Genomic DNA, 15285 nt, shown 5'->3' on the forward strand with positions numbered 1-15285 from the left:
GCACTGGGGTGCTGGACACTGGACAACCCTATCTGGTGTCCCTGGTAAGCTGCACATGAAACACTATTGGCATCGTGGGAGGCGACAAATCTCCGGCTTCGAAGAATGAGACCATGACAAGTGGCATTCCAGGCAGGTAGGGTGCACTTGAGAGCCGTGATGGTGGTGAGAGGAGGCGAGAGAGATGAGAGAGAGGGGCAGGACGCCAGCAGAGCGGATAAACAAAAACAATAGAGGATGGCAAGTAGCTGCAGATGATATAAGAGAAGCCGAGTGATCGGACTGGAGAGCAGTTTGGTTCCTGGAAATCATCACTTTCATCTTCATTGCATCTTCCATCTTCACTTCTCTTCTTTTCTATTCTTCTTCTCTTCTCTTCTCTTCTACACTTCTTCACTTCTATACAGTCCTTCTAGTTGTTGCTCTTTGATCTTTACCTTTCTACCTTTTTTGTGATTTTCTTCTCTTCTTGTCTTTTCTCTACGTCTCTGCTCCGTCCTTCTGAGTCGCTCTCACGATTCAAACACCTTCTCTGAAACTCATCCCTTCAATATCATCACAATGTTCCGCAAATACACAACAGCTGCGGCCATCTTGGCCAGCAAGGCCGCCCTCGCTGCCGATGACTCGGTGCAATATATCGGCTGCTACCCTGCCGTGACTTCTATCGAAACTCGGACCATCTACGCCAGCAACTCTGTAGCCGGCTCCGAAACAACTACCACAGGCACCAACACTGCCGCTGTAGGTGTGCCCGTGACTGTGACCGAAACCAAGTACGAGACCAAAGTCGAAACCCAGGTCCAGACCCTCACGGAGACGGTCTTTGTCAGCAGGGACTCCGAGGTTGCGCCTTCCAGTTTATTCACTTCGGCCGTTGCCTCGTCCGGCTTGTTTACCTCCTCGCCAGCCGCAACTACTGCGCTGTTGTCGTCTTCTGTGGCCACCCCTATCATTTCTGTAAGTGCCACCCGAGACATCCTCTCACATTCACGACTAACAGTTGCCTTTAGACCGTCACTTCAGCTGTTCCCTCTGAAGCCACAGGTGCTGAGTTTTTTGCGCTGCCATCTAGTGACTCGCCCGCGGGCTCTTCTGAAGACCCGGACACTACCACCACCATCAAGACCACTTCAACCAAGTTCATCACCATTCCTTACCCGTCTAGCTCGTCTATGATGGGTGGTGGTCTCAACTACAATGCTACCTCAACGTTCCTGGTTGGCACCGCCTCCACCCTTTCCACCCAGACGGCCTTGCGCACCCCCATCGCATCAGCTTCTGGAAATTTGACCGTTTCGTATGGCGTTGAGACCACTGGAACCGGCACTGCGACCGCCATTGCCACTCCTACCAAGACTTCGTCTGCCTCCAACAGCTCGTCGACTTCCATTGTGGGTGTCCTATCTCCTCCTCTCCGGGTAGACATATGTGCTAACTAATCGAAAGATCAACGGCCGCTCCAATGCCATCTACTTTACCAACTGGGGCATCTACGGTGCCAACTATCAGCCTGACCAGCTGCCGGGTGACAAGATTACACGGGTTCTGTACTCGTTCGCCGACATCAGCAGTGACGGGACTGTGTAAGTACCAGCCACATCCAACTGACTTGGGATGTCCTAACCATGAACACAGGATTTCATCCGATCCTTATGCCGATCTTGAGAAGCACTACACTGGTGACTCCTGGAACGAGAGCGGTACCAATGCCTACGGCTGTATCAAGCAGTTGTACTTGCAAAAGAAGAAGTACCGCCATATGAAGCTCCTGCTATCAATTGGTGGATGGACTTACTCCAGCAAATTTGCGCCTGCAGTTGGCACTGCCGCTGGTCGCACAAAGTTCTGCTCATCTGCCCTGGCCCTCGTCAAGGACTGGGGGTTCGACGGTATTGATATCGACTGGGAATACCCCAAGTCGACTAACGAGACCCAGAACTATCTTGATCTAGTCAAGGAATGCCGGGAGCAATTTGACGAGTACGCTGCCGAGTATGCCGACAACTACCACTTCCAGATTACTATTGCATCGCCTGCTGGTCCCTCCAACATCACGCACCTCAATTTGCCCGAGATGGACAAGTACGTCGACGCATGGCACCTCATGGCGTACGACTACGCCGGTGCATGGGACGAGACCTCGGGCCATCAGGCCAATATTTACAAGAGCAAGTCGAACCCTGAAAGCACCAAGTTCTCGACCGACACCGCTATCAACCTGTACCTTAACCACAGCATCTCGGCCGACAAGCTCGTGCTCGGCTTCCCGCTCTATGGCCGCTCGTTTATTGGCACAGATGGCCCCGGTAAGCCATACACTGGCCTCGGCAAGGGTAGTCTTGAAGAGGGCATCTGGCTGTACAAGGATCTTCCCCGCAGCGGCGCAACTGAGCACTACGATGCCGACATCCTGGCGACGTGGAGCTACGACAACGCCACCCGCGAGATGGTTTCGTACGACAATGTCAAGAGCGCGCAGGAGAAGACCAAGTGGATGGTGGACAATGGCCTCGGTGGTGCTGTGTACTGGGAGGCTAGCGGTGACAAGAACGGCACCGATAGTATCGTGGCGTCTGTGGCCGATGCCATGGGAGACATGGACACGTCCGAGAACCTGCTGAGCTACCCCGAGAGTGTGTACGAAAACATCCGGAACAACATGGAGGAGTCCGATTCTGACGAGTAAAGCTATTGAATTTGTTTTTCATTACTTACTTTGACGGCTCTGGGCTTGTCCCGCTCTTCCATCACACAGGTTTCTCCCCTAACTCTAGGATTTCTACCGGGATAAAGCTGCTTTCTTTTTCTCTCGCTCCTCTCCGCATCTCTGACGTTTCATCTTTGTTTTCTCATGTTTCTGCTTTGCTGCGTGTTTTTCTGTCTTTCACTTGGTTTCCAATCTTTCATTTGGCTGTGTTCAGCTTACAACTCTCGCTTGTATCTCTGCATATCATATATATCTCTAGATTTGCAAATATTAACTGGTTATGATTAAAAATTAAGCGTACTTGTGCCTCGTGTCATAACACAACGGCTACGTAAAAAATAAGTGTTCCTAAGACGAGCGTAGCCTGCACGCTCCTCGTTCCAATCGCCGCAAAAACGCCAGCGTCCGCGGCGCTTGTTACGGCCGAGTTTTCGGGAAAAGGCCCCGGCTCTGCCCCCAGTGCTGGGATGCTCGTCGGCACGTTTCCCGCGTCGGGCAGCACAATTGAGCGCGTTGCACCGCCGTATCGCCATCCCGGTCTGCGCGTGGCGTCCCCGCCGTTGTCACGAGTTACCGTCACCGTGCGTATGGCCGTAGCTGTCACCCGGCTGCGGGATGATGGTGCAGTGGGCATAGCGACAGTGCTGTTGGTGAAGCGGTAGGGTGGCGTGGGCGTGATTCGACTGCCGCTGCCGCCAGTGCCAAAGCCGGTCCCGGTTGGTGGCCAACATGGTGTAATCTCCGTGCCTAGTGTAGCAAAATTGACACTCGAGTTGAAAGGCGTGAGTGGGAGTGGCGAGGGCAACGTGGGATAGAAAGACGTCTATGGCTATTGTCAGTCAGTTAAAAATGAACTTGTCTAAAAAAACAACAGCACATTGTGGCTGCGTCGGAGGGACCTACTGATAGAACGGGGGTCTGTGTGCTCGTCACTACTGTCGTAGTAGTAGCTTCTTGTCTCTTGAGCATTGTGTGAAGAGTAGTGCTCGACTCCTGTCTCTTGAACACAGTCGCCTGGCGCTTAGGATAGAGGATGATGCGCGGTCCCGAGTCGCCGTCGCTTCTGTCTCTCAGACCGGCCTCCTGGCTGGCAGTAGACAGAGCAGCTAGAGATAAGATGGAGAGAAAGAAACCGAGCTGCATGGTGGCGAAGTGGGCAAAAAAAACAGAACCAAAGACGGGGGCAAGATTGATGTTCGGATAGAGCTAAAGAGGGAAAAGGGAGCTTGGTATCACAGGTCGGGGAGAGCGCCGGTATATATACGCGGAGCCAAGATGATTCCCATGGTCCAGATCGCAGCTCCCAAACCAACTACCAGGTTCAGGTGTGACTGCGACGTTGATAACAAGCGCGCACAGATTCCAAGCGTCAAAACGCAGACACTTACATGGGGGGCTTTGACGGGGTTTTGCTTGATGTTTCAAGAACTTACCCACCACGAGAAACAGACAGGCCTGCACGCGCTCGGAAAGCTTTCCATCGTCATGAATGCCAGGCTTTATTGCCTCGCTTCTCTGCTGCGACGCAGACCGAGAGACTCGACACAGCAGCAGAAGCTCCCACAGGAAATGCTCGTGCTATATATGTCTGTTTACTGCGAAAGGTCATGCGTTGTTGTTGCTGCTTCTGCGTCGCTGTGGGCGATCACTTGCAGATCAAACTAAGCTTGTCGCGAGATAGGTTGGCCGCCCTTGTCAAAAGACCATGGCCTGGACTCGATGGTGAGCGAATAAGAGTGACAAAACAACAAGCATATACCTTCGACTAATGATTAGGGTTTGCGAGCCTCTGGGTTATTTCTTGTCTCTAGTACGTTTCAGTGTGTTCGCCATAGCCACTCCATTGCACTTTGTTCCATAAGCCCCTGTCCATGTCATTGAAACAAAGCCATGCGGAATCAAGAAAAAAGGAAGCTGAACGAGAAAATGTGAAAGGCCAGGTCAAGCACACTACTAGAATAAGGCCACTGGCGTTACACAGGCTAGATAGACCCTATAGCTCGGTTGGGCACTAGGGTTGATGCCCAGGCTGGACTTCGGCCGCATTTGCCACATGCATACTCCGAAGCATCGCAGCCACGGCGGCCTCTAACTCGGGTGAGTTGAAAAGAGATTACCCATAATCTTTAGTCTTGGCCGCCGTCAAATATCCGACTAAAAAGCCCGGGGACTTGCTGCCAGTGTAGAAACTGAAAACCCAGAAAAGTCGCCTGACAAACCGCCTCCAAATTCATCATGTCGTCGCGTGCTCCTCCTGATTACTGTACGCCAATAGACATCCTTGCGATCTTCCTAGTGCAACGCAGTCAGCCATAAAAGGTTGCGCCCTCAGCTAACTCTCCCACAGACGCCATCCTCGAGATCCCTGAGAATGCTTCCGCGCAGAAGATTCGCGAGGCCTACAAGAAGTGAGCCTACCCCCCACCCACCTTTTCTCCCTACCAAGGTCTTGGTCTCGCTAACATTCCGCCCCCTCCGTCCGCTAGGGCCGCTTTGAGGACCCACCCTGACCGTGTCGCCGCCGACCATCCCGAACGCGCTGCGCGCACGCGCAAATTCCAGCTCGTTAACGACGCTTACTACACACTATCTGATGCGGCGCGCAGGCGCGAATATGACGCTCAGCGGCGCCTATTCCAGCGGCCCAGTGCATCTGCCGGTGCAGATCCATTCGCCGACCCGTTTGCCGAGTTTGACAACGCCGGGCCGCCGCCATCCTCATCATCATCGCCGTCGTCCGGATCATCGTCTATGCCGTTCTCCTGGGCCTGGAATTTCTTCACGAGCGGTGCGTCAGCTAGCGACCAGGCCAAGGCGCGCGCCAAGGCCGAAGAAGCACAGTTTGCTGATGTCTTTGAGGAGATGCTCAATGAAGAGGGTCTTGATGGGCACGGGGAGAAGAAGACTGGCGCAGGTGGTCGGTTTTGGGGCGCCGTTGGTGGTCTAAGTGGCGGCGCACTGGGGTTCATTGTAGCTAATGTCCCTGGGATGGTCATGGGCGCTGCCGCAGGCAACCGCCTCGGTGCTGTGCGCGATGAGAAGGGAAAAAGCGTGTATGAAGTGTTCCAGGAACTGCCGGCTGATGACAAAGCACGCCTTTTGGCAACGCTGGCGGCAAAATTGTTGAGCCAGAGCGTGGGACTGTAGGCCTAGCTTTTAATCATGAATTTCATACATCCTGCCATATGTAGACACAGCTACGTAATCTGGGGCCGAAGTTCTCTCGAAGATGTCATCGTCTCTCATTTTATCCTCACATTTGATAGTATTGGTCGGGATTTGGTACGATTGAGCGCAAAATTGCTGAGGCGAAAATGAGTAAAACGGCTTCTCAGTTGCAATGACTGGCAACAAGGGAAACAGGCTGAGACCAACGTACTCGTGCTACAAGTGTAGTCAAATTCTTGTTTGGGTTGATGATAGTTCCCCGGGGTCATGTTACACAAGCAGTTGGGCACCTGATTAGTAATGTGAGAGCAGCAAGTCGGTGTAACCAAGGTACACATTAGCAGCAACAAGTGAATAAGGGTGGCCGTGTGCGTTGGTGAATTTCTCTACTGCCGTTCTCTTGCAGTCATAGAGGCCGTAGCTCACCAACCAAGAACACATAGCTCTGTAATCGGGCTTGTGCTTCATGGACTTTCCACCAATAAGCGGCAGTAGTTCATACTACAAAGATTGTGCATGGATTTGTATTGTTATATTAAGGTCAAATGATACGGTGAGCAGGCTGTTGGGCTGAGGATGTTTGGGCCCAGGCTGGTTTTGAGCAGGCTGTTCAGGCTCGAGGCGAGCGAGCTCAAGAGATGTAAGTCTTGTTTGCTGTTGATGCTTAGGCTCTCCTTTGTACAAACGTAGCTATGCCTATTTATTAATAGCTGATGGATGGACTTTCGAGGAAGGGCTACACATGGCCCTCTAACCGACACCTTCACCTGCACACATCCTTTCTATCATACTTTCAACCCCCTCCTCTTAATACACTACTCACCACTTACCTAGCCACCATGGATGGACTAAGTGGTGTTGCGAGTGTCATTCAAGTACTCACTTCGGCGGTTGACTTCAGCTCAACTTTGTTCGAATACGTCAAGGATGTCAAAAACGCCCCGGATACTATACGTCGTCTTCATGGCCAAGTGAAAAGTCTTCAGAAAGCTGGAAAGCAGATCAATGATTCATTAGAAAGTCCGAATGCGACTAAGCCCAGGAGAAAAGACAGCCTCAACGAAAGCCTTGAAAAGAGCAGATCGGAGCTCCAGAGTCTCTACAATCAACTAGAGACAAAGTGGCCACAAACGCAGAAGGGAAAGGAGGGATGCTTGAAGCCATTGAAGCGGCTTTTTGAACGCAAATACACGGAACGCAAGATAGAGGAACTTGAAAAGCTCCGTCACGATATCGCTCGCGCTCTTCAGGTGGACGATGTGTAAGTGGCCGCCTCTACATATTTCCCATCCGTATATAACTAACACACCCTGCAGTGAAGTTAACCTCAGCAACAATGAAACTTTGGGCGACTTGCACGACACGACTTTTCTTCAAAGGTTCCCTACAGCACAAGGCGCGCTGCTCGGCTTTCAAGACGAAAAAAACCCGACTTGTCTCAAGAACACACGAGTGGAAGCCCTCGAAGCCATACGAGAATGGACTAATGACTCCTCCGCTAAAAGTATCTTCTGGCTCAACGGCATGGCTGGTACCGGAAAATCAACCATTTGCCGCACTATTTGCCAACAATTTCAAAAGTCAAACTAACTCGGTGCCAGCTTCTGTTTCAAACGAGGAGACTATGACCGGGGAAACCTTTCCAAATTCTTCACAACAATTGCAGTCCAGCTGATCTAGAGGTACCCCGGGATTTTGAAGCATTTCAGGACAGGACTCATCATGGTGTCGGCAACGATGATATTGAGCTCATCTCCAGATTGAGAACACTGCGGCAGTTCGAAAGACTTGTTTTGAAACCGCTGAAGAAGGAATTCTTTGCATCCAAAGCAACAGATCCCGTAGTTCTTGTTATTGATGGTCTTGATGAGTGTGGCAAAGATGAGGATGTCAGGTTCATCATCGATCTCTTCGCCTCTTGCACGAGGGATCCCCAACTTGGGTTCAAGTTGAAATGCCTCATTAGCAGCAGACCCGAACTACCAGTTCGACATGGCTTCCGTGGTGCTGAGGGAACATTTCAGGAGTTAGTTCTCCATGAAATACCGGCAGAGGCTATCGAACATGACATTGCCACTCTCTTGGAACATGAGCTGTGGAAAGTCCGAAAATACTACAACGAACTTTGCCACCCTCTTGACAAACTACCCTCTAGCTGGCCCGGAGCACGCAACATTGAAGTCCTTGTCAAAAGATGCGTTCCAAGTTTCACGTCCGCGGAAACTGTTTGTCGGCTTTTAAATGATCAAAGATACGGTAATCCAGATGAGCGACTCAACTGGATTATAGGTTCCAAAGCTTTCGATCATGGATCAAAGCTAGAGGCGGCCTACATGCCAGTGCTGAGCAATCTAACTACTGCTCTAACAGACGAAGACGAGAGGCATGTTATTGAAATGTTCCGAGATATTGTTGGCCCGATGGTGGCTTTGGGGAGTGCCTTAACCATTGACGTTCTAAGCGAACTCCTGAGTATTCCGAAGCGTCGTGTGAAATCCCTGCTTTCCCAGCTACATTCAGTTTTGCATGTTCCGGTCGTGGATCAACTGCTAGTGAGGCTGTTACACAGGTCTTTCGGCGACTTTCTGATTAATCCTAATAGACAGGACACTAACCCATTTTGGGTTGATCAAAACAAAGCCCATAGCACCTTGGCTGAAAACTCTCTGCGTGTCATGAAAAAACATTTGCACGAGGACATTTGCCGACTCATTCTACCAGGCACAAGGTGCTCTGACATAGACAGTGGAACCATAGAAAAGCATATCCCCTCGGTATTTCGATATGCCTGTCTTCACTGGGTCAGCCATATGCAAGCAGGCCAAATGGTTCTCAATGACGACAGCCATGTTGTGTCCTTCTTGGAGAAGCATCTTCTGCATTGGTTAGAAGCAATGAGTCTACTGGGAAGCGCCCCTGAAAGTCTCGAAATGTTGGGAACCCTACAAACACTTCTACACGTGAGTACTGCTTGAAAGCCAAATGAAATTCGCCAGCTAACAGATTATAGCCAGAGAAGAGTCGTGGTCTACAAGTCTTCCTACTGGACGCTATGCGAGTGGTGCGAACCAATCTGGAAACCATCACGGATACTCCTCTTCAAATTTACTCTTCGGTCCTTGTCTTTATACCAAAGAACAGCCGAGTTCGACGGGTCTTCCAGAAAAAGATTTCGAAGTGGGTATGTGTGAAGAGAAACAAACGTGTTAGACGGGCCCGGTCTGGGCAGATATTGGGAGGCCAAATCAAAGCTGAGCATGTCATGACCTTTTCGTCTGACGGGAAGCTTGAGGCGTCAGCCTCATCCGATTCGACAGTCTGGCTCCGGAGCAATGATGGCGTCTGTTTGAGAGAGCTGAAGGGCCATAATAAAGCAGTCTTGTCGGTGGCATTTTCGCCGGATGGCAGATTTCTGGCCTCAGCCTCAGATGACTCGACAGTCCGCCTCTGGCGAAGCGATGCTGGCACTTATGTACAGGAGTTGAAGGGCCACACTGGTGCCGTCTTTTCAGTAGCGTTTCGCCTGACAGCAGACTCGTGTCCTCGGCCTCGTGGGATTTGACAGCCCGTATTTGGCGAAGCAATGATGGCACGTGTCTGCGAGAGCTGAAGGGACATGCTGAGGCAGTCTGCTCACTGGCCTTTTCGCCTGACGGGAGACTCCTGGTCTCCGCCTCAGATAATTCAACAATTCGGCTCTGGCAATGCAATAACGGTGTCTATTTGCAAGAGTTGAAAAACCATACTCATGCGGTCTGGTCGATCTCTTCTTCGCCTGATGATAGACACGTGGCCTTGACCTCAAAAGATTCGAAGGTCTGACTCTGGCGAAGCGGAGGTGACGCCCTTCTGGATACGGAAGCACTGAAGTTCACATCTCCCGGAACATCTTGTTCTACTGATCGCGGAGGTCAAGCTGATGAAAACAGCTGGTTCATATGCACCATGGCCCTCGACGCTCCTGTGAAGGGCCCCAGCCTACTAACAATTAGCCCAGATGGTTGTTGGATTAAATGGCGGGACATTCCTGCATTACGGATTCCTAATTCACTCCGTGGTTACTATTCATCAGTCTATGAATCTACTGTCGTAATTGGCACTAAAACGGGGAGGGTTACCATCATGCGATTTGGTGATTTGGAGTTTTTGAGCAGTTTTTGAGCAGTTTTCTAAAAGCTATTTCGCCAGCGCAGTAGACAGGGTGGGCGGTTTTATCCTGTGTTCTAAGAACTGTTTCATAGCCTATGTTGTATGGAAGAGAAAAGAAATGAATTGATTGATTGAGACTAAACGAGAAGAAGGTGATCTGGTGAAGAACAAGACAGAGCTGTCTAAAACCCGAGTATCAAATGACTCTTATCACCAGAACTCAAAGTATCCTTGACTTGACTTGACTTTATTTAACGTGACTAAGCTACATGAAAAGCATTACACGGCCCGCCGTGAGGCGGACACAGATCCTAGCAGATCTGCTAGTCATGAGAAAACCCTAGAAATCGGGGCCTTTCAACCCCCGCGAGCGTAGGATATCTAGTGGGTGGAATTCTGCATGTGTGGTACAAGGAAACAAGTAACAAAAGAGAAAAAAAAAAAAAAAAAAGGAAAGTATACAGAAGCGAACGCAGTAAAGCACATGGTAGCAAAAGAAAAGACAGAACAGAAGCAAAACAAAAAACGAAAAACCATTTCTTCGAAAGATGGCGCCGCAAACAAAGGAAATATGTGAGAAGGTGGTGTGGGTTTATTCAGCCTGCGTGGCGCTGGGCGTCAACTTCTTTGCGAGAGCGCGGAAGCCCTTCTCGGAGACGATCAGCTTCTGGATGAATCTTTCTTGGAAAGGTCTAGCGACATGGGCGCAAGTCCATGCGTGGAAGACAAACTTCTCCTCGTTGCAGTCTGGGCAGAGTAGTTCGGCGTCTTCGTGAGCAAAGCGGCGGTGGTACTGGGCGAAGTCCCATGAGCGGATCTCGCACTCAGCACACGACCAACCGTCTGTCGTCCGAAGCTTTTATACTCGTGCTTCCAGAGTTTGGGCGCATCTAACTGGTGTTTCAGATGGTAGGGCTTCTACATATCTTCCATTATGAACGCTGGGTTTTACTTGACCCTCCTTGCGCGCATGATAACCGGGTAACTTAGCCTCTTTGTAGTGATCCCTACATCGATAGTTTGACATCATGTTCCGCGTTGGAATCTGGCCCACAGCAGGGTATCACTCGATGATAACAAGGCTGCGGTCCTGCAGGACTCAAAGAATCATCGTTATCATAACCAGCAGTGCGTGAGTCTGCCACTCTCTTAACACTGCGTGAGCCTGGAACTTTCCTAGAATTGCTTGGCCTGCTGCTCTCTTAGAACTGCATGCGCATATCACTCTCCTAGCACTGGTTGACCCCGTTACGCTCATAGCACTGCTCGGATCCCCTAGGCTTCTAGCAGGCCTTTTCTCTAAGTTGTTTAAATACTACGTGATTCCAATTCAGGTGGAGAGTTGGCGAAAATGCGGGCCGAGGACGATGACTTACATACATATGTACGAACTGTTCAGAATTGGGGTTGATAGATGGTTACAGTATCTTCGGGTTGTCGTACATAGTCAAGGGTTCATCATTACAGGATCTACACAGCTTGCAAGTGCCACTATTGAGCACCGGTGCACTACAGGCTAGGGGCTGGGGACCTATTTTATCACTTGCTTCGCAAGCGTCAATTAGTAGATTGTATTGAATGGTTCTGACAACTCAGGATCAACCTGTGCCAGATGGCCTAGTTCACCGGCGAAGGAGATTCTAGAAACCGGCTCAAAAATGGCAAATGCCCAAATCGCATGATGATGACTTTCCCCATCTCAGTGTCAATTGCCACAGTAGAACCAGAGACTGACGATACATCACCACGGAATGAAATAGGAATCCACAAGATTGGAATCTCCCCTGCTTGAATCCAACAACCATCTGAGCTAACCGTTAAGACGCCGGAGCGCCCGACAGGAGATCCAAAGGACATGGGGTCTGTTGACAAGCCATTTTTATCACCAGGAACTCCAACATTCGTCAAAGTCGATGCTCCAAGAGGATTGAACTTTTGTCTTTCGGTGTCGATATTTTGGAAGGTGTCTAAGAGTGCGCCATCGCCAGTTCGCCAAACCTGAACCGTCGAATCTAATGAGGCCGAAGCCACGAGGATACCGGCGGACGAAAAGACCACCACTTTTGGTGCGTCGGTATGACCCTTCAACTCGCGTATACAAGTGCCATCTTCGCTTCGCCAGAGCCGGACCGTCGCATCGGATGAGGCCGAGGCCACCATCTTGCCGTCGGGCGAAAAGACTACCACATTCACACCGTTGGCGTGTCCTTCCGAGATTTGTTCACGTTGATCCCAACTATCACTTGCGTGTGGTTTCATGGATATCCACCGTGGGATATTATCCTCAAAGGCCCGTCGAACTGGACTGTTCTTTGGCGTAAAAACAAGCACCGAAGAGTAAATTTGAAGAGGAGTATCCGTGATGGTTTCCAGATTGGTTCGCACCACTCGCATAGCGTCCAGTAGGAAGACTTGTAGACCACGACTCTTCTCTGGCTATAATCTGTTAGCTGGCGAATTTCATTTGGCTTTCAAGCAGTACTCACGTGTAGAAGTGTTTGTAGGGTTCCCAACATTTCGAGACTTTCAGGGGCGCTTCCCAGTAGACTCATTGCTTCTAACCAATGCAGAAGATGCTTCTCCAAGAAGGACACAACATGGCTGTCGTCATTGAGAACCATTTGGCCTGCTTGCATATGGCTGACCCAGTGAAGACAGGCATATCGAAATACCGAGGGGATATGCTTTTCTATGGTTCCACTGTCTATGTCAGAGCACCTTGTGCCTGGTAGAATGAGTCGGCAAATGTCCTCGTGCAAATGTTTTTTCATGACACGCAGAGAGTTTTCAGCCAAGGTGCTATGGGCTTTGTTTTGATCAACCCAAAATGGGTTAGTGTCCTGTCTATTAGGATTAATCAGAAAGTCGCCGAAAGACCTGTGTAACAGCCTCACTAGCAGTTGATCCACGACCGGAACATGCAAAACTGAATGTAGCTGGGAAAGCAGGGATTTCACACGACGCTTCGGAATACTCAGGAGTTCGCTTAGAACGTCAATGGTTAAGGCACTCCCCAAAGCCACCATCGGGCCAACAATATCTCGGAACATTTCAATAACATGCCTCTCGTCTTCGTCTGTTAGAGCAGTAGTTAGATTGCTCAGCACTGGCATGTAGGCCGCCTCTAGCTTTGATCCATGATCGAAAGCTTTGGAACCTATAATCCAGTTGAGTCGCTCATCTGGATTACCGTATCTTTGATCATTTAAAAGCCGACAAACAGTTTCCGCGGACGTGAAACTTGGAACGCATCTTTTGACAAGGACTTCAATGTTGCGTGCTCCGGGCCAGCTAGAGGGTAGTTTGTCAAGAGGGTGGCAAAGTTCGTTGTAGTATTTTCGGACTTTCCACAGCTCATGTTCCAAGAGAGTGGCAATGTCATGTTCGATAGCCTCTGCCGGTATTTCATGGAGAACTAACTCCTGAAATGTTCCCTCAGCACCACGGAAGCCATGTCGAACTGGTAGTTCGGGTCTGCTGCTAATGAGGCATTTCAACTTGAACCCAAGTTGGGGATCCCTCGTGCAAGAGGCGAAGAGATCGATGATGAACCTGACATCCTCATCTTTGCCACACTCATCAAGACCATCAATAACAAGAACTACGGGATCTGTTGCTTTGGATGCAAAGAATTCCTTCTTCAGCGGTTTCAAAACAAGTCTTTCGAACTGCCGCAGTGTTCTCAATCTGGAGATGAGCTCAATATCATCGTTGCCGACACCATGATGAGTCCTGTCCTGAAATGCTTCAAAATCCCGGGGTACCTCTAGATCAGCTGGACTGCAATTGTTGTGAAGAATTTGGAAAGGTTTCCCCGGTCATAGTCTCCTCGTTTGAAACAGAAGCTGGCACCGAGTTAGTTTGACTTTTGAAATTGTTGGCAAATAGTGCGGCAAATGGTTGATTTTCCGGTACCAGCCATGCCGTTGAGCCAGAAGATACTTTTAGCGGAGGAGTCATTAGTCCATTCTCGTATGGCTTCGAGGGCTTCCACTCGTGTGTTCTTGAGACAAGTCGGGTTTTTTTCGTCTTGAAAGCCGAGCAGCGCGCCTTGTGCTGTAGGGAACCTTTGAAGAAAAGTCGTGTCGTGCAAGTCGCCCAAAGTTTCATTGTTGCTGAGGTTAACTTCACTGCAGGGTGTGTTAGTTATATACGGATGGGAAATATGTAGAGGCGGCCACTTACACATCGTCCACCTGAAGAGCGCGAGCGATATCGTGACGGAGCTTTTCAAGTTCCTCTATCTTGCGTTCCGTGTATTTGCGTTCAAAAAGCCGCTTCAACGACTTGAACCGCCATTTGTTCTTCAGTTTCTCTGTCCATTTGGTCTCTAGTTGATTGTAGAGACTCTGGAGCAACAGTCTGCTGTTGTCCAGAGATTGCTATAGACTCTCAGGGTCTCTCATCCTGTGCGCATCTGGGCCAATCAGTAGATATTTCACCTGGTTGACTACAGCTTGAAGACTCTTCACTTCTTCCTGTAAACGGCCAATAGTATCGGGGGCGTGCTTGACATCCTTAAGGTACTTCAACAAAGTCTCGCGAATCTTCGCTGTTAAAGTGAGGATTGCGGTTACTCCGTCCATGATGGCTAGCCAAGTGGTTAGTCGTCAATAGAGCGTTTTTGAAAGGTAATAGAAAGAGTATGTGAAGTCAGTAAATCGGGTATAAGGCCATGTGTAGCTCGACCTCGAGAAACCAGCGACGATGTGTTCAGCAACAGACAAGGCGATGCTCATGTGAAGAAGGGCAGACAAGACAAGAATCACATCTCCTGGGCGAAGTTGGGAATTTAGGCTGGGCCTAAACAGCCTGCTCGCCATGTCATTTCACGTTGATGTAACCATGAGACGCCATGTACAGTCCTTGTGGTGTAACCATGCGACGCTATGTAAAGTCCTCATGGAATGAATATGAGTGGTGGAAAGTTTGAAGCATAAACCTAAACGCCGACATTATCACAAGGCGCCAAGGGTCAGTAGACGCTACCAAATCCAGCCTATCGACATCATTCTGTCAAATCATCGCTTTGGGAATCCGCTGCATGGAGGCCAAAGTTACATCGTTAGTTATCGCACGCACAGAGGCTTAAACTAAAGCCCAGCGTACAAAATGGAAGATACAAGCCTACAAAGTAAGAATTTCGACAAAGATTTGATTCGATTTTTCAACCTCTGCCCCATGTTATTGCGCAGCACTGCGGTTGTGGTTTGGCTCCTGTCGTACTTGCGTGGCAAAATAAATACAGAAAATAGGTC

At 49.8% G+C, this 15285-nt stretch overlaps 5 protein-coding genes across 5 annotated transcripts; 3 read left to right on the forward strand and 2 right to left on the reverse strand.

Annotated features, from left to right (window-relative positions):
- Nucleotides 1-561: 561 nt before the first annotated feature.
- Nucleotides 562-2689, forward strand: BROUX77_006929 (uncharacterized protein; the record flags this gene model as incomplete). The annotated part of the gene is made up of 4 exons (XM_073751968.1): nt 562-960; nt 1014-1394; nt 1450-1586; nt 1639-2689. The coding sequence occupies 4 exons, from the start codon at nt 562-564 to the stop codon at nt 2687-2689; spliced, it is 1968 nt and encodes a 655-aa protein (XP_073603076.1).
- A 334-nt stretch (nt 2690-3023) lies between these two features.
- BROUX77_006930 (uncharacterized protein) lies at nt 3024-3853 on the reverse strand (the record flags this gene model as incomplete). Its single annotated transcript, XM_073751969.1, has 2 exons — nt 3024-3533; nt 3614-3853. 2 exons carry the CDS (start codon nt 3851-3853, stop codon nt 3024-3026), a joined length of 750 nt encoding a protein of 249 aa, XP_073603077.1.
- Nucleotides 3854-4945: 1092 nt separating this feature from the next.
- BROUX77_006931 (uncharacterized protein) lies at nt 4946-5857 on the forward strand (the record flags this gene model as incomplete). Its single annotated transcript, XM_073751970.1, has 3 exons — nt 4946-4973; nt 5058-5118; nt 5197-5857. The coding sequence occupies 3 exons, from the start codon at nt 4946-4948 to the stop codon at nt 5855-5857; spliced, it is 750 nt and encodes a 249-aa protein (XP_073603078.1).
- An 860-nt stretch (nt 5858-6717) lies between these two features.
- BROUX77_006932 (uncharacterized protein) lies at nt 6718-7468 on the forward strand (the record flags this gene model as incomplete). The annotated part of the gene is made up of 2 exons (XM_073751971.1): nt 6718-7139; nt 7195-7468. The coding sequence occupies 2 exons, from the start codon at nt 6718-6720 to the stop codon at nt 7466-7468; spliced, it is 696 nt and encodes a 231-aa protein (XP_073603079.1).
- A 4176-nt stretch (nt 7469-11644) lies between these two features.
- On the reverse strand, nt 11645-14613 carry BROUX77_006933 (uncharacterized protein; the record flags this gene model as incomplete). Its single annotated transcript, XM_073751972.1, has 5 exons — nt 11645-12463; nt 12514-13802; nt 13943-14157; nt 14213-14409; nt 14470-14613. The coding sequence occupies 5 exons, from the start codon at nt 14611-14613 to the stop codon at nt 11645-11647; spliced, it is 2664 nt and encodes an 887-aa protein (XP_073603080.1).
- Between the last annotated feature and the right edge of the window lie 672 nt (nt 14614-15285).

The sequence above is a fragment of the Berkeleyomyces rouxiae genome (genome assembly GCF_048999995.1).
Source record: "Berkeleyomyces rouxiae strain 22BRR77 chromosome Unknown BrBRR77_ptg000009l, whole genome shotgun sequence".
Classification (NCBI taxonomy): Eukaryota; Fungi; Ascomycota; class Sordariomycetes; order Microascales; family Ceratocystidaceae; genus Berkeleyomyces; species Berkeleyomyces rouxiae.